This window comes from Astatotilapia calliptera, chromosome 18, assembly GCF_964374335.1.
Source record: "Astatotilapia calliptera chromosome 18, fAstCal68.1, whole genome shotgun sequence".
In the NCBI taxonomy this organism is placed as follows: domain Eukaryota; kingdom Metazoa; phylum Chordata; class Actinopteri; order Cichliformes; family Cichlidae; genus Astatotilapia; species Astatotilapia calliptera.
Window position 1 is genome coordinate 103,122 of NC_137439.1, and position 18,554 is coordinate 121,675.

Genomic DNA, 18,554 nt, shown 5'->3' on the forward strand with positions numbered 1-18,554 from the left:
GCTTTCCCAACCTGGAAGCAACATGAAGGAGCTCATGTATCGGATATTACCAAACGAAGGCGTCTAGCCTGGATAGCAGCCGTGAGACGAGCTGATATCATGTTCTGTTACGTCTCCAGATATCAGCTGGTGTGCTCAAGACATTTTCATTCCGGTAAGTTCTAAATATGTTCACATCACACTTTATAGCTGAATAATATCATCGTCTCGGAACTTATAGAAATTGCGATCAAACATAGAATGGAGTGACTTGATTGGTTGATGTAAAGACAATAAATGAAATGAGACAGGAAGGACACAAATTGGCGTTAATAATTTACCCGATTATCAATGTGTTAATTTGCATGTACTTTACAATTATGGGCATATAATATGATAACGATATTTTAGCAGTTAAATGATAAATGTGTAACATTAATTATGGTGGGGGGTGGAAAATGGCTATTTCACTCGATGCACTCCAGCTGACTTAGTTTGACGACGTACTCAGAGTTTGGCGGCTTGAAAATAGCCAAATCTTGCACCCAGCCATTTGTAAATTGGATGTGCGCCTCCAGTGACTTGTAATTACGAAACTGGTTCGCTGTGTAAGCGCTTACTCCACAAACAAGATACGTGAAGATATCGGGGTAGGACAGTGGCGGTAAGTCGTCTGGGTCTTTACTCCACTGCCGTATTTCAAATGGGTCCAGATTTGCGATGCACTCTATTTTTTTTCAAGTACCGCTGCTTCGCCTCTGGACGCAATCGGTCTCTATACCGTCCGTTTTCTTTTGAGCTGCTTTTAAGCATGTTTCTTGTCGTCGTCGTTCCAACACAGTGTGTTTGTTTTGATTCGTAGACCCCGAAAATGGAGCTGCGCTCCCACAATGCATTGCGGCGTGACGTCAACTCCAAAGCCCTATAAACAGCATTCTGGCGTAGGTGTTGTTGTTGTCCAGGTGTGAGAGGACAGAGTGCAGTGCGATGGAGACTGCATCCTCTGTGCTCCTGTTCTGGCGGTATGCGAATTGGTGGGGGTCCAGGGTGGGGGGAGACAGGATTTGTAGTGTGCTAGGGCCAGCTGCTCTAAGCACTTAGTGATGATGGGGGTGAGTGCTACTGGGAGGTAGTCATTGAGGCTAGATGGGTTGGAGTTTTTGGGTATCGGGACAATGGAGGTGGATTTGAAGCAGGCCGGTACCACAGCGTGGGCCAAGGACAGGTTGATTATGTCTGTCAGCACTCCTGCAAGCTCCCCAGAACACGCTCTGAGAACACGCCCGAGGATGCCATCAGGACCTGCAGCCTTGTGGACATTACCTGTAATACCTACAGCATGTTCTAATCGCTGTAATAGGATATTATGGTCGACAGTATCGAACGCTGCACTGAGGTCTAGCAGGACAAGCACAGAGACGAGTCCACTGTCAGAGGCCATAAGAAGATCATTTGTAACCTTCACTAAAGCTGTTTCTGTGCTGTGATGAGCTCTGAAACCTGACTGAAACTCTTCAAATAAACCATTCCTCTGCAGATGATCTGTTAGCTGTTTGACAACTACTCTTTCAAGGATGTTTGATATGAAAGGAAGGTTGGAGATTGGCCTATAATTAGCTAAGACTGCTGGGTCTAGAGATGCTTTTTGAGTAAAGGTTTAACTACCCCTTGTGATGTCCACGGGTCATTTTTGTCCTCTAAAGAAATCTTTTGCTATCAAAAATGTGTTTTTTATTCATCAAATGGTCTGAAAATAACAGAAGTTATTCATTACTATACTATGAATGATTGGAATAAGTTTTAAGTAATTTGATTTATTTATGTGGTTTTTATTGAATTTTATAACATTGGTGGTCCTCGTAGGACAGAAATGACCCCAAAGTACAAAGTGTTGCAAAGAGCCGTATTTTCACACCATACTGCTTTCAAACATCTTTGATCTTGGATCACTGATGTGTGGGGTCAAGCACTGGTCATAACAACCACAACAGGCAGCACAATGAGGAGGCAGGTGCTCTATATTCAATGAAATTTTATTTATACAGCGCCAAATCACAACAACAGCCGCATCAAAGTGTTTCGTATTGTAAGGTAGACTCTACAATAATACATACACAGAAAGTATCCTCAAAAGCCTCCATTGCACTGGAGATTTGCATACTTTGATGAGCATACTTTTTTTTACCATGTTGTGCAAAGCAATGACCAGTAGGACAAAGCACATATTGTCCTCTAGTATAATGAGGAGGGAGAATCAATGTTCAGGAAGATCCAGGGTTAGAAGATATAGAAAATATTTGTCAATATTTAGAGCACATGCTACCCTTTCTCTGAAAAAGCACATCAGCCACCTGCAGAAGTGGAAGAAGGCTATGAAGTGAAGAAAAGTGATGAAGAATCTGAACTATGTTCAAGTAGCTTCTCAGGCATCCAGGACATGGTAGTCTGAGGAGCTTGGAGAGAAAGTGACTGGGCTTCTTGAAGTTTCTTGAATTTTCAGAATGTGAAACTGAAATAGAAGATGTGTCAGAGGACTACACATCATCCATTTCAATTATCAATCAATCAATCAATCAATCTTTATTTATAAAGCACTTTTCATACAAAAAAAATGTAGCACAAAGTGCTTTACATAGTTAAAAGCAGCCCACCCCACCCTCCAACTCACTCCCCACACTCTCATTAACATAAATGATGTGAATACACACATACCCCCCCCCCCCCACACACACACACACACACACACACACACACACACACCCACACACGCGCACACTTAAAGAGTAAAAATTGGGCTGGGCTCGCATGAGCCAAGTGAGGAAACACTATAACAGGGAGCCGTCTGCACCGGGAGCCGGTCACAGACCGCAGCCTCCAGGCTGGGCACACAGCAGGAGGGAGGCCAAGGAGCCCCCCAGCCAGGCTGAGAGGACCCCCAGAGACCCAGCAGCCACGGTCAATCACAGCCCCGGTGCAGAGAGCGCCCTCTGAGGAAACACTGGAGATATGACACAATAGGATATATACAGGGTAAAACGATAAAGTAAATAAGAACAGGATACAATATAAATATAAATAGAGTAAGAAGATTAAAAAATGAATAAGAATAAAATCAATAAATATTAGGTAAAGTCTAAATTAATAATAGAATAACAGGATAGAATAAATAAGCATAAAATAAATAAACGCTAAGTAAAAGCTAAATTAAAAAGGTGGGTCTTGAGCCTGTTCTTAAAAACATGTACGTTCTCTGCGGCCCTGAGCTCCTCCGGCAGGCTGTTCCACAGACGAGGACCATACCACTGAAAAGCTGCCTCTCCGTGAGTATGTGTCCTGACTTTAGGGACAATCAAAAGGCCAGCACCAGAGGACCTCAGGGTCCGCGAGGGTTCGTATGGTAAAAGCAGATCTGAGAGATAAGAAGGCCCAAGACCATTAAGACATTTAAAAACCAATAAAAGAACTTTAAAATCGATCCTGAAACACACGGGGAGCCAGTGCAGCGATTCTAAAACCGGTGTAATGTGGGCCCGCCCTCTGGTCTTCGTCAGCACACGAGCTGCCGAGTTTTGCAAAAGTTGTAAAGTTGAAATATTCTTCTTAGGAAGACCAGAGAGCAGGGCATTACAGTAATCAATGCGACTGGTAATAAAAGCATGCATCAGCATCTCTGTGTTGGCCCGAGAGAGAATAGGGCGGACTCTGGCTATATTTTTTAGATGATAAAATCCAATTTTGGTCACATGTTTAATATGTGGGATAAAACCAAGCTCAGAGTCAAAAATAACACCCAGGTTTTTCACTTGTAGCGAAGGACATAGTGAAAATGCCTCTAATTTAGACAAGAGTTTCTCTCTCTGAGCCTCGGGACCGACGATTAAAACTTCAGTTTTGTCCTGGTTAAGCTGTAAAAAGTTTTCTGCCATCCAAGATCGTATATCTAAGATACAGTTAAAAAGGGCATCCATTGGTCTGGTGTAATCAGGAGACACGGAGATGTACAGCTGAGTGTCATCAGCGTAACTGTGGAAGTTCACTCCATGCCTCCTGATGACACCGCCGAGAGGGAGCATATACAAATTAAAAAGTACAGGGCCTAAAACCGACCCTTGAGGCACACCACATGTCATTTTATGGATCTTAGAGGAGCATGTATCCATACTCACCATAAAAGATCTGTCAGAGAGATAGGAAGTGAACCAGTTGTGTACAGCACCAGAGAGGCCCACCATGTGTTTCAGTCTGTTTAAAAGAATAGCGTGGTCTACTGTATCAAAGACTGCGCTTAGATCCAGTAGCACCAGGACTGAGAGCTTTTGGGCGTCCCAGTTACATCTAAGATCATTTAAAACCTTTAGGAGAGCCGTCTCTGTGCTGTGGTTCACCCTAAATCCAGACTGGAATATCTCCAGGATCTGTCTATCATTGAGAAAATCAGTAATCTGAGTAAAAACAAGTTTTTCTAAGATTTTACTTAAAAATGGTAAGTTGGATACAGGTCTGTAGTTATTAAAATCATTACAATCCAAATTGCTCTTCTTCAGAAGGGGCCTCACCACCGCCGTTTTAAAGGCAGCAGGGAAGACACCCAACTGAAGAGAGCAGTTCATCATGTATAAAAGCTCAGCCTCAAAAAATCCATAAAGTGTTTTAAAGAGTGAAGAGGGGATTGGATCTAAAAGACATGTGGTGGGTCTCACTGTGGAGAAAACCTTCTGAAGGTTCTCAGCATTAACCAGGACAAAGCTGTCCAGTGTCTCCTCAGGTACAATCGAGCCCTCAGATGTGTTTACAATCATATCGCGATTAGATAAAATATCAGATCTGATGGCGCTGATTTTTCCCCTGAAGTGGTCTGCAAACTGCTCACAGAGCGAGTCTGTGGGGGTTCTTTGGGAGCTGTTAAAATCAGGGTTAAATAAATGATCTATGGTGGAAAAGAGGACCTTGGGATTATTTTTGTTATTACTGATTATTTTGGCGAAGTATGAATTTCTTGAATTCCTTAATGTATTATTGTACATTTTAAGTTGCTTGCAAAATATTTGATGGTTGATAGTATTTTTATTTTTCCTCCACCTCCTTTCTGCTGCCCTGCAATTTCTTTTGAGTTTTTTGACTTCTTCGTGATGAAGACAAAGAATCAAGCAGGAAAGAGGAATCAGCTGAGACAGAGGAATATTTGCAGTAACGTGAGGAAACACTGATCTGGTCTTCTAACCTTCCCAGTGACAGACGATGCCTGACTCTCTCATGTGCCTCAGAGAAAGATGATCTACCACAGTCCAAGCACATGTGCCAGGTCCCATACTCCTTCAGTGGCTTTTCTACTCGAGTACTGAAAGCATTATACACAGTGTATTCTGCTTGTATTCTGCTTTTTAACGTTCACGTGCCAATGGATGCATCAGAGACCAAGTTGGGGTTCAGTAACTTGCCCAATGACACCTTGGTAAGAACTCCAGACTAGAGCACACAGAGATTGAACCAACAACCATCCAATTAGCAGATGACCTGCTCTACAGCCAACTCGATGACGAACAAGGAGGGACAACGAGAGAGGAAGAAAAATGGACCAAATGCAGCTGTAGGCATATGTGGGTGTGTTGATTCTTACTGCCGTGCATCCAGTAGAGTCGCTACGGCCAGTTTATGACATCCTGAGTCTGGTAGAGAAGTTTTAAAGGTGACACAAGATTAATCACAGAAGCACAAAAAGGACATAATTTCTTGATAAAGACACAATAGATGATCGTCGTTCATGACACAAACGTGCTCCCATTTGAGGTGTATGATGTGTGTTGGTGTTGACTTGACTTGAAACACAAGTGGGTGTTCCTCCTGCTGTGATGTAAGATCCTGGTACTGATGTGACTGTATGAGCACCAAGTCCCCTTCAAAGGACTCTGTCCCCTCCAACAGAACATCCAAGTAAACCAGGGAACTTTGAGACAAAAACATGGGCAGCATGTGATGCAGGTCCAGCTGTACATGGAACATGCTCTTGTGCGATGGCAAACCGTCTGTCCTGCAGTCAGGACACGCGAGTTGTCCCTAACATTGCAGGTTTCCAAAAGAAAACAATCACCTGTAACAGCTTGTTTACTGTATATGACCCTTGGCCTGCAACTGCAGAAAGAATGCTGTCCATGATGGGACCAGTGCAGAGGAATAAACCTGAGCTTCCTCCTGCACTTGGGTCAAATATGGACACGCCTTTGTCCTCATGAAAGTTTGCCTTCACTCAGACTCATGCCCTCCTACCATGCCAAAATATAGAAAACTGTCAGGCAATGAGTTGGAATAAAGTTGAATAAAACCTTGAAACACAGAGATGGATGATATTTTATACTTTATAAACAGTCAAAGCAAACGGGGTCATTTTTGAGCCCTGAGGACCACAGGTGTGATTATGTGCTGCCATTTAAAATTTATAAATGGTTCAAAAAAAGAATTCTCACTAAAGTTCAACATACAGCACTCTGTATGTTGAACTTTAGTGAGAATTCTTTTTTTAATTTTTAATTTTTATTTTTTTTAAAATATTTAATTTAATTAAATATTTAATTTTCTTGTTTTATTTTCGCTAAAAAACAGGGTGTATTTTTTGTAAACAAGGTCTGGTGGCCCTAAAATGTAAAATGTTGGGTAAATTATGTGTTAATGTGTTGGTCTTAAGTAAAACTAAGGTGTAACACTGAATTGATTGTCAATTTATACTTTTTACTTTTAAAAAACAGTCAAATGAAGTGGGGACATTTTTGACCCCTGAGGACCACCAGTGTGATTATTTGCTGCCATTAAAAAAATTTATAAACGCTTGAAAAAAAACTTTCTCACTAAAGTTCAACATACAGCACTCTCTAGTTATTCAGATAGTCAAAATTATCTAAACAATTAAATATTTTATTTTCTCAATTTGTTTTCGCTAAAAAACAGGGTGTATTTTTTGTAAACAAGGTCTGGTGGCCCTAAAATGTAAAATGTTGGGTAAATTATGTGTTAATGTTAGAGATGGACCGATCCGATATTACGTATCGGTATCGGTCCGATACTGACCTAAATTACTGGATCGGATATCGGAGAAAAATAAAAAATGTAATCCGATCCATTAAATATCACGAAAGCACCTCACAAAACTTGCAACACGCCGTAACTCACCTCAGAACGTTAGCACGTCAGAGCAGTATGCATCACGTGATAGAGCGGCTGTGGCATGCGGGACCTGTCGGTGGTCTGGATAGCATTTGGAGCTTCGCTAGCAACCCAGCATTTCATCTCCGACAAAGTTATCCCGAGAGAAGTAAAGCAAGTGTGTAAGTCCATCTCTGAATGTAAAGCATTCCTGCGTTAAGCTTAACAAGCGATATATGGAGCGACTGCCTCTTCTTGCTGCTACTTCAATCATGAAACTGCTTAACGATCAGCTGATCGGCTTTTCTGTCGCGAGTCCGTCTCTCTAGTTTGTTTTTGGCCCACTTTGCACCAGAAAGAGGAAACCAGCGGCTGAACAACAGCAGCACGTTTAAGCTTGATCAGCTGTTGTTAGAATGTATTTAATGTTACTTTCTACACCAGGATCTTTTTCTACAGCTGACGTAACTGTGCAGGGGCGGATCTAGCAAAGTTTAGCCAGGGGGGCCGATAGGGCATTAACAGGGAAAAGGGGGCACAAAGACATACTTTTCTTTCTTATTCTCATTTAAAATGTCGAGCTTTTAATAAATAATTATCTGACACCCAAAGTTTTAATCTGATGTAAAATGAATAGAAGTCCATTACTGTATATAGTGACTATTAAGTCTAATATATATACCCTAGTAAGCTATAGTACTTTTTCCTTTGGGAAGGTACCATCTGTGCAGTCTGCAATTCTGTTGAAGAAAGATGTTGAATCTATTTAATATTTCTTGAAAAATAATTGATTTCTGTGCATTTTTTTCACACTGCATCAAATTAAGGTTGATTACGTCGATTAAGCATCATGAGGTGGAGCGTGAGGGGTGGTTCCCTATTTTTTATTTATTTATTTTTGTTGTTGCTGGGAGTTGGAACCCTATTAGTTAGGTTGCTTAATATTTATGCTAAGTACTCTTTAAAATACCAGAATAGGGAGGATGGTGTAGGTTTAAGTTTATTAGATTGATCAGTATTGCTGAACTATGAAATATTTTTTTTTGCATACAGGTATAACAGAATAGCTTTAGTGTAGTTGTTGTTTTAAACTTGAGTATGAACTTATACAAAATGCAGCAAGATATTTAAAAAACAGTTTTGTTGATTAAAAAACACTATATCGGATTCATATCGGTATCGGCAGATATCCAAATTTATGATATCGGTATCGGTATCGGACATAAAAAAGTGGTATCGTGCCATCTCTAGTTAATGTGTTGGTCTTAAGTAAAACTAAGGTGTAACACTGAATTGATTGACAATTTATACTTTTTACTTTAAAAAAACAGTCAAATGAAGTGGGGTCATTTTTGACCCCTGAGGACCACCAGTGTGATTATGTGCTGCCATTAAAAATTTATAAACGCTTGAAAAAAAACTTTCTCACTAAAGTTCAACATACAGCACTCTCTAGTTATTCAGATAGTCAAAATTATCTAAACAATTAAATATTTTATTTTCTCAATTTGTTTTTGCTAAAAAACAGGGTGTATTTTTTGTAAAGAAGGTCTGGTGGCCCTAAAATGTAAAATGTTGAGTAAATTTTGTGTTAATGTGTTGGTCTTAAGTAAAACTAAGGTGTAACACTGAATTGATTGACAATTTATACTTTATACTTTAAAAAACAGTCAAATGAAGTGGGGACATTTTTGACCCCTGATGAACTGCATTGTATGCAAATCGGGAGGACATCACAAGGGCTACAGCCAGCTTGAAGGCCTGTGGTACATAGCTGATTATTAGAGATAGGTTGATCATATTTAAGATCGAAGCATTAATTAATGGCAGGACTTCTTTGAGCAGTTTTTCTAGGAATGGGGTCTAAAAGACACGTTGATGGTTTGGAGGAAGTAATTATTGAAGTTAACTCAGAAAGATCAATTGGAGAAAAAGAGTCTAACTTAACATCAATGGTACTAAGAGTAGCTGTAGAAACCATCGCAGGTTGCTACATATGGCCTGGAACTAATCAGTGTTTTAATAATAACTTGTTCAATCTATCAGGGATCATGTACAAAAGCAGTCTTCTCTAAGATGTCAGTATTAAAATCCAGACTCAAACCAGGAGCTCGTTGTTCAGGAGCTTTAACCTTTTTTCTTATAAGTTACTCACCCTGAAATTTTAGTTGCCCACTCAAACCTAGCATGCTATGTCAAAACTCACCGATCCCAAAGAGTTGGCAGTTCTTCCTGTAGACCAGTATTCAACTCATCAAACACCTTCTGTGCCTTTTTGAGCTCCTCCTCTGCCTACAGACAAAGTTCATGATTAAATCAACTACAAAACACCTGCACAGATACAACAGCTGCACAGGTAACAGGAAACAGCTGATCCTTTATCTTGTGAATGTCCGTCTACACATGAAATGACTCACTTTGATCATCTTGCGGTCATTCTTCATCCCAGACGTCTGCATGGTTTCCATGTGGTGTCGGGCACTGTCATAGTCAATGAGTTTGCGGCTTCTTTTGGCGACACGGGTCTGAAACGAAAAGAAGTTGAGCTTTCATGACATGCATCCATTTCAGAAAATCATTCCCTAACCAAACTGTTGATTGCCTTGAGATCTGGAAACTGCTGCAGGTATGCATCCAGATTTAGCAGTGTCGAGTCCACCAGCTTGTTGTGGAAGTCTTCCCACAATGCATCACAGTCCTGCAGAAAATAGAAACCTAGGTTTATGGTACATATTTCAGGTGGATTTTGGTGTTCTTCTGTACTCTGGGATGTTTTTATGACTCTGACCTTCCCGATGGTCAGGACGTCATCCTTTCCATGCCAGTCGGGTTCATAGACTTCGTGCAGAGACTGAGTCAGGTTGATGGATGCTTGCTGCATCCCTGCCAATGACAGTACAATTTCAGCTGGTGGTCACAATGGCAACATTTAACTTTGCTACTCACTGCGTAAAGAAGATAAGCTTTTCTCTATCGTCCTGTCCAGAAATTTTAAATAGTGAGGTCAGAGCTCTGCCCACCTGCGCCATCTAACTGAAACCTTTTCTGTGAGGCTATGTTAGTTTACTCAGGAGTTGTAGTTCAATTTAATTCAGTTCCATTTTAATTATACAGCACCAAATCATAACAGTCACCAATTATTACTTCCAGGCTGGACGACTGTAATTCATTATTATCAGGAAGTCCTAAAAACTCCCTGAAAAGCCTTCAGTTAATCCAAAATGCTGCAGCAAGAGTCCTGACAGGGACTAGAAAGAGAGAGCAGATTTCTCCTGTTTTGGCTTCCTGTTAAATCCTGAATTGAATTCAAAATCCTGCTCCTCACATACAAGGTCTCAAATAATCAGGCCCCATCTTATCTTAATGACCTTGTAGTACCATATCACCCTATTAGAGCACTTCGCTCTCGCTCTGCAGGCCTACTTGTTGTTCCTAGAGTATTTAAAAGTAGAATGGGAGGCAGAGCCTTCAGTTTTCAGGCCCCTCTTCTGTGGAACCAGCTTCCAGTTTGGATTCAGGAGACAGACACTATCTCTACTTTCAAGATTAGGCTTCAAACTTTCCTTTTTGCTAAAGCATATAGTTAGGGCTGGACCAGGTGACCCTGGATCCTCCCTTAGTTATGCTGCAATAGACGTAGGCTGCCGGGGATTCCCATGATGCATTGAGTTTTTCCTTTCCAGTCACCTTTCTCACTCACTATGTATTAACAGACCTCTCTGCATTGAATCATATCTGTTATTAACCTCTGTCTCTCTTCCACAGCATGTCTTTATCCTGTCTTCCTTCTCTCACCCCAACCTGTCACAGCAGATGGCCCCGCCCCTCCCTGAGCCTGGTTCTGCTGGAGGTTTCTTCCTGTTAAAAGGGAGTTTTTCCTTCCCACTGTCACCAAAGTGCTTGCTCATAGGCGTTATAAATAGGGGTGGGTTTTAATAATCGATTCATCGATTAAACTGGATGCTGGCTTGGATAATGTAATATCGATTCATTAAAATCCTGAATCGATTTTTTTATATAAATGTATTTTGCCCAAAATTCCAGAATCTCAGGTAGAACGTCACAAAATTTCAACAACCACCAAACATTTAAAACAGTAAATGAGAGCAGGAACACGGATTCTGCACAAAGACGTAAACACAAAGCGCGGACCTGCGGATCAGAATCAGTGAGATGTCGCCTTTCTTACCTGACGGCACGGACACGGTCGGGGCTGAAAGCCAACAGCTCGCTGATTCTGATGTGTCGGCGGGTCCGCGCTTTGTGTTTACGCCCTTTTTGCGCTGATTCTAAAGCTGTTAGTTTGATCTCTCTCCAGACAATATTGACTGAACCAGCAGCAAAAGAAGATCCAAACTACGCTTCACATAAACATCGTCATGGACTCCCTCTGACTTTTGCTGTTTTGCTTCCACCACAATAAAATCACACTTCATGCACAGCTCTCTCTCTCTCTCTCTCTCTCTGTATACTTCAAGAACAGTTTCCCGTCTATCCCTGAAATCTGTTTTCTGCATTATTCGCTTGCTTGTTACACACCGTCTACCGTTGTTTACAGCGCTGTCGGCCGCTGTTTTTTTTTTCCTTTTACTTACTTCCAAAAAGAAAACCTAATTTCTGCCGTTCAACAGGCTTCTGAACAAATTTAAACTTTTTAAAATTATGCAAAATGCAAAACGCTCAGCTGTGTCTCTAATAAAACCGCTGTAACTTCAGAGGTGATGTTCATAAGTTGATTAATGATTTTCTTTCGTTTTTGATCTACTGCAGAATATTTTTATAAAATCTCAGGCCAGGAAAATCACCTCCATGTTTTCTGTGTTTTATCTTCAGCTGCTTTGACACAAAGGCCTCTGCTGTGATGCTCACACCTGTGATAAAGTCTCGCAAGTGTCAGCTTCCTTTTTATAGATACAAAAATATGTAAATGTACTGATCTGAATTATAATATTTCTGGCTGTCTGAGGCAAAATTTCCCAGATTCAAATCGAATTGAATCGAATCGTGGATCGAATCGATTCAGGACCTTGTGAATCGGAATCAAATCAATTCTAGAAATCAGTGACGATACCCAGCCCTAGTTATAAAGCACCCTAAAGCGACTGTTGTTGTGATTTGGTGCTGTATAAATAAAACTGAACTGGGCGCCTCCTGGGTGAGGTGTTCCAGGCATGTCCCACCGGGAGGAGGCCCCGGGGCAGACCCAGGACACGCTGGAGAGATTATATCTCTCGGCTGGCCTGGGAACGCCTTGGTGTTCCCCTGGATAAGCTGGAGGAGGTGGCTGGGGAGAGAGAGGTCTGGGCCTCTTTGCTTAGGCTGCTGCCCCCGCGACCCGGTCTCGGATAAAGCGGATGAAGATGGATGGATGGATGGATGGATGGATGAGTTGAATTGAATATTGAATAGAATCCTAGTGAGGGGCAGCCAATCATAACAAAGTAGTCTTGAAGGGGAAGAAACTAAAAAAGCTTTTTTAAGACAGAGGATGAACTGATGCCACATTCCAGGTACCTCGTAATTCAGCAGTGGCATCACTCCTGAGTTCATATGTTTCAGTAAGAAAGTTTGCAATGTGAGAAAACAAAACAGGATTTGTTTTGGTTCTTAGCAAGATAGAGTCCTTCAGTTATTACTGACAATACAGCATAATAATATTTTTTGTACTTAAAAACTCCCCTGCAGCACATTCATGGATAGAGCCTGGTCAGTACTCTCTATGTCTTATTTAGTGAGTCACAAATACACCACAGTGGCAGTACAGATTCAAAGTTGACTGCCGCCATCTTGGACTGTTTACTTCTGTGGCTGCTCTGACTTTCCAAGTAGGTTGCAGCATTAGATAATGAAAGATCATTATAAACTGTGAATCATGCAAAGTGTCACTGAAGACGTTTCTTTCATTTGAGGTTTGTATCACGTAGATAATGAACCATACAGACCTTTAATGGCAGACATGTAGGCCTTCATCTCCCTCTGCAGCCGAGAACCTTCAGTCTGCCAAAGCACACACAAACGTGATATCAGTTATTTTACACTGGAGGAATTTGGTTTCCACATTTTGCAGAGGTTTCCTCCTGTTCAAAGGGAGTTTTTCGTTCCCACTGTCACCAGTTTCTTGTCTGAGTTTTCTCTTTATATTATAGGGTCTTTATCTTACAATATAAAGTGCCTTGAGGCAACCGTTGTTGTGATTATGCACAATATCAATCAAATCAAACATAAACTGAGGTTTTTCACACTAAAGGCATGAACTGAGCTCTCTACGACACAGGATTTGGAATCCAGGTAACTTAAAGTTTAACTCTGTGTTTTCAAGGTTACACAGAGTGTTTACGTCTTACCAGGTTACATTGCCATGGTAAGTGGTGCTGTACTCGCCTCACATATTCTGTTAACTGCCAACTAACGAATCAGATCTCTGGAAAATAAGGCCACTGCAGATCTGTTAGAATGGCTGAGATCTCATCTACAGCACGCCTGGGCATTAAAAACACCTGGTCACATGGCTGCCTGGCCCCTTTCAGGTCAAAGGGAAATTTGTTAAAGCATATATCATGCAGTTTCTCCCCATCAGAGAATGGCTTACCGTTTACCAGAAAATCACAATGTAATTTTGTTGCTTTTATTTTGAAAGCAACTCTTATGTTACACATTTACATCTGTATAAAATTGAAAGTCTTTGAATTTTTGAAATTAATGTGAATGCTGATTAAACAGTGATCAAACATTGGTGTTTTTACATATACACTGTCTGACTGTGACACCTGCTCCCACCAGCAGTGGTTTATAATGAGGTCAAATATGGAGACAGTCAAGTTCAGCTTATTAACCAATTTGTCAGTAATTATCCAGCCTTTGTCTTCAAGTGTCAGTGAGAGCTGTACATCCAGAGCAGAGCATTGAAGTCTTCGACCTTCCAGCTCTGTATAAAATCTGTAAGTAAACTAAGCCAAGTTGACCTGGTAAATGGCCTGTATTTGTAAAGCACTTCACTTAGTTATCCCAGGTATCGTCTTACCTCCTGCCTCCGGAAGTTGATGACCACCTGTTCAAACTGCTCATCTTTGGTCTCGTCTGCTTTTCCCAACTTCTGCAGAACCTGAAAGAGAAATCACATCAAAGCGCCTGATAAACAAAACTAAGGTAGCACAATGACGTCATCACGTCGTGGACAACATTGTCGACCTTGGACCTGGGAAATACGTCACTAACGTCTTTAATTTACAAGAGGAAAACGTGTGTGACGCGTTTTACCGCACACGTGACATCACGATCTGCTTCAGCCAATCAGAACGTGCTCTATTTGTTTTTGATGATTTCTCCGTTTCTGATGATTTTTCTCCTCAGCCCGTAGCTAATCACGTGACCTCCGAGCGGCTCAATAGCGGATGATCAGTAATACATCGATCCTCATGTGTGAGCGATCGGATTAGAGAGCGGCGGTGACCGGGCCTCCTGCAGCCTCCAGCACCGCTTCTCCATCCGCCCTCCGCGTCACCTCCATCACCTGCTCCTCCTCTCCTCCCCCTCTCACCTTCTCCTGGGCTCGGTTCAGGCGCTTCTGCACGTTCTTAGCGAAGATTCCCGTTTTAATTTCCGCCATGACGACCGCACCGAGAGAGAGCGGAGGATTACCGGAGACACGGGAGGGGGAGGGGTGTGTAAGTGTAGTGGGGCGGGGCCGAGGACTCTTTGCTCCTCTGATTGGACGGTGTGTGTGTGTGTGTGTGTGTGTGTGTGTGTGTGTGTGTGTGTGTGTGTGTGTGTGTGTGTCCGCGAAGCTTTCAGACTGTCACGGGTTAATCTGCAGGTGGAGCAGCTTACTCACGAGCTATTTCAGGTTTTAACTCAAATCTACAGTAAACAGGAAGTGATCTAAAGCCTGTCCTGACGTCATTAAGCAACAAAACGTTCTTTTTCTAGGTGAACAAACGTTAAGGCCTGACAGCGCATATGGGCTAAACTCCTGACCCTCGCATAGAAGCTCCTTCAGCTGTGACAGGTGTGACAGCTAACCCTAACAACCAGGTCTGGACTAATGGGTCATGATCTCTGATCAATAATCAATAAGGAGTGATTGGTTGTGTAGCAGCAGAGTGATCCAGGGGCATAATTTCCAGGTGGGTTATGAGCCCCCAATAATCCGACCCAGCCAATATAACCCCCACAATAAAATTATGAATGATCTTGCATAAATAGGCTGTTGATTTTCTTTACTCATTTCAGTTATTACCAGGAAAATAGTTGCATGTTTCGTCATCTGGGTATTTACCCACATTAATTATTTATTTAGACAGAGATCTTGACCCCCCCCCCCCCCCCCACACACACACACACACGCACACACACACACACACACACACACACAATGTTCACCACAAAGTTAATAGAATAATCAAAGCTAAAAAACACCTTTAATGAATATTTTATTTTATTTTATTCAATCCCCTGTGTGTGTGTTTGTGTGTATAATTACATCTGAGTGGCACTCAAACCCTAACCTGTGTGGGGCCACTTTGTGGTTTTTGTTTTTTTTGGGGGGGGGGGGTTTGTGTCCCGTTTGGATCTTTAGCCATCAGAATTGTTGTCTTAAGGCCAAGAAAGATGCCAAGCGGATTTATTTTACCAAGTGGATCATCATGGCCTTGCCATATTGGTCCATTTGATTGACCTTTATTATAATTATGAATTTATTTTATTTTCAGTTGCTACAAACGAGACAGACATGACTGGGGGATAGGACAGGGAGAAAGAATGAAAGAAAGAGAGGGAGAGAAAGAAAAACAGAGGGGAGAAGAGACGGTGAGAAGGGGGGGGAAGAAAGGAAAAAAACAAACAAACAAACAAAACACCTGGGTCACCTGTATGGAGAAAAAAAACAGAAGAGAAAGCAAACAACAAAGAGCAACATAATAAAAAAAACAGCACCATCACAATAAACTAGCTAGCAGTAGATATCAGTAGATACTAAATAATAAATGATATTGTGCAGCACGCAAGATAGACAGCGCACAATGTGCTTTGAGGCAGCAGCCAAGAAAGCTGTAGTCCGCGTCTGTGAATACCCGTGTGTACACCTGTGTGCATACCTGTGTGGATCAGCATGCTTGTATTCCAAAGGTTTCTCCATGTAACGATCTGCTAGGGAGTGTGGGGAGCCACAGCCCCGTCCTCCAGGGTATGAAGCAGGTATGGGCCACTTTGTGTTTAAAGGGAGTTCTTCCTTCTGGCTTCGATCCTCAGCCCGTTGGTAGGCAGCTCTGAACACCTGAACATCCAGAGCACATTGGATTTTGTTGAAAAGGTGAGAGATGCTATTGTGGAGGCAGATGAAACAATGGTCTACCACAATTTAGATAGATTTTTTGATTTAATAAGTCAAAAAAAGACAGCATCCTGGGAAATGTATACCTGTATTTGCTGACTTTGATCTCTTTGAGGTAAATGTCTGTGATCCCGCTGACATCATTTCTGCCTCACTTTGTTTTCTGGCTTGTGTTTAAGAGCAGCGGTCCCCAACCCTTTTTTTGCGCCACAGACTGGTTTAATATTCAGACAATATTTTCATGGACCAGCCTTTAAGGTGTGGGAGATAAATACAACAAAATAAAATGATACGACCAAAACAAAAACTGTGGTATTTTGTAAATATAATAATAAATGTGAATTCACTGTGTAAATGTTTTACTTTATTAGCAGCGTGCTCCTGAAAAAACATTGAGAGTAACATCCTCCTCTCTGCCCCTTAATGCTCTCTGGTTGCTATGGTAACGCGTAAATATTTATTTCAAGTAAAGACACACAACTACAAAAGAAATATAAAGTTCACTAAATTGTTTAGAAAATTTATTCATAACACACGGGAAAAGACCCAGGGAAGCCGAGTTAACGATAAAACCCCGAAAACCATACATTTCACACCCGAGCCTCAACTCTTGAGGCCCGGTACCAAACGACTCACAGACCAGTACCAGTCCGTGGCCTGGGAGTTGGGGGCCGCTGCTTTATAGACCAGTTTGTCAATGTGTCGCCAACAATGTCTGCCCCTGTCCAGGCCTGTAACACCTGTCAGGGCAGCATGAAGCACCTTGAGGCCCCTATCGATTGATTATCGCTTGGTGCTGTATTACTAAAGCTGAACTGATTGAATTTAATGTCCAGAAAAAACCAGCAGAGGGCAGCAGAGCCTCAAACTACATGCTGGAGAAGACTATCTTGTCTTTAAGTGATGACGAGATGAATCCTGCTTCCGGGCCAAAACTACTCTACGCTTAATAAGGCTTTTGTGTTTTTAACATGTTTTAATGTTTTGTATCTTGTTCTATTTAATCTCAACAAGCCCCTAAAAACAGTCAGTGATCACTGTCAGCTTTTCTCAGTTTTTATTACCACTGTTCATTTTAAAGCTCAGTTTTTAAAACCTTCCGATGTAACTACAGCCCATGCAGCAGTATATTAATGACTAACCTCGTATTGTGGATGGATTATCTCGGTTGTTCTCCTGACTGAAGTTTGGTCCGTTTACAGCATCCTGCCATGCTATTGCATTTGTCCCTAACTATTCTGAACCCTCACGTTAACTTTTATCGAGTGGAAAAAAGTTAGCGTTCATCCTCCAGCTTCACTGTGCTAATGTTATGCTAACATAGCTGTGTCGCTAGCGATCACGTAGCACATCATTATATACCAGCTAGCCCAACTTCAGTAACCCTACAAACGTCACTGCCGTTTAGTTTTCTGTCTTCATTTATGTTGGACGTGATAGCAGAGCTGTACGTTTGAATTGTTTCATAAATCTCTCAGTCAGAACATGCTATATCATGTTTAGATGGAAGCTAGCGAGCTAACTTCCTGCTAACTTCTAACTCTGTTAAATTTAATAATTTTTATTTTCATGGAAGCCTGGATGTTAAACTTAATTGTTACACCTGGTAAAGCAGCAACGCTGATCGTTTTATTAAAGATGAAAAATTTAGACAGCTTTTAACTCTCAGTGATGCTGCAGTGTTCATTTGACCTGCAGCGGAGTTTGGGCTCAGGCACGGCTGATGACATCAGACTTAATGACCGGATTGTTTCCATGAGTCTTGCTTTTGTCGCGGTTCTGTTTGTGTGTTGTTGAAGTAAAAGATCGTTTCCAGCTTAGAACATTATTTAAATTTACTCTTGATCATCAGGCTCTGTTTCAGAGCCCCTTCTCTTCAGTTCTGTCTTATAAAGGTTACATTTGTTGTGACACTGTAAGAATACTGAGTACAGTTATGTAGTTCATAGGGTTAGTTAGCTGCTAATTATTTGTTCCACGCCAACCGTGTTCAGACATCAGTGGGTTTCATGTTGCGCTTCTCCACAGTGAACACTCACAGCATGTTAAACCCTGCAGTCTGTATTCGCACATTTACCCTCATTCAGTTTTCATGCAGACGTGTAAATTCGAT

The 18,554-nt window shown here is 41.6% G+C and overlaps 1 protein-coding gene across 8 annotated transcripts in view; it reads right to left on the minus strand.

Moving 5' to 3' along the window:
* amph (amphiphysin) overlaps positions 1 to 14,805 on the minus strand; it is a 48,625-nt gene extending 33,820 nt beyond the window's left edge. For 7 of the 8 annotated variants that reach the window (XM_026148850.2, XM_080292327.1, XM_026148849.2 and 4 more), the window contains exons 1-7: positions 14,651 to 14,805; positions 14,135 to 14,215; positions 13,056 to 13,110; positions 9,902 to 9,996; positions 9,716 to 9,811; positions 9,531 to 9,638; positions 9,320 to 9,405 (exon numbers count right to left, since the gene is read on the minus strand). In XM_026148850.2, coding sequence (XP_026004635.1) covers positions 9,320 to 9,405; positions 9,531 to 9,638; positions 9,716 to 9,811; positions 9,902 to 9,996; positions 13,056 to 13,110; positions 14,135 to 14,215; positions 14,651 to 14,719 — 590 coding nt within the window. In that variant the 5' untranslated portion in view covers positions 14,720 to 14,805. The remainder of the gene's footprint in view (positions 1 to 9,319; positions 9,406 to 9,530; positions 9,639 to 9,715; positions 9,812 to 9,901; positions 9,997 to 13,055; positions 13,111 to 14,134; positions 14,216 to 14,650) is intronic. The other variant, XM_080292325.1, reaches the window with a different exon arrangement.
* Positions 14,806 to 18,554: the final 3,749 nt, after the last annotated feature.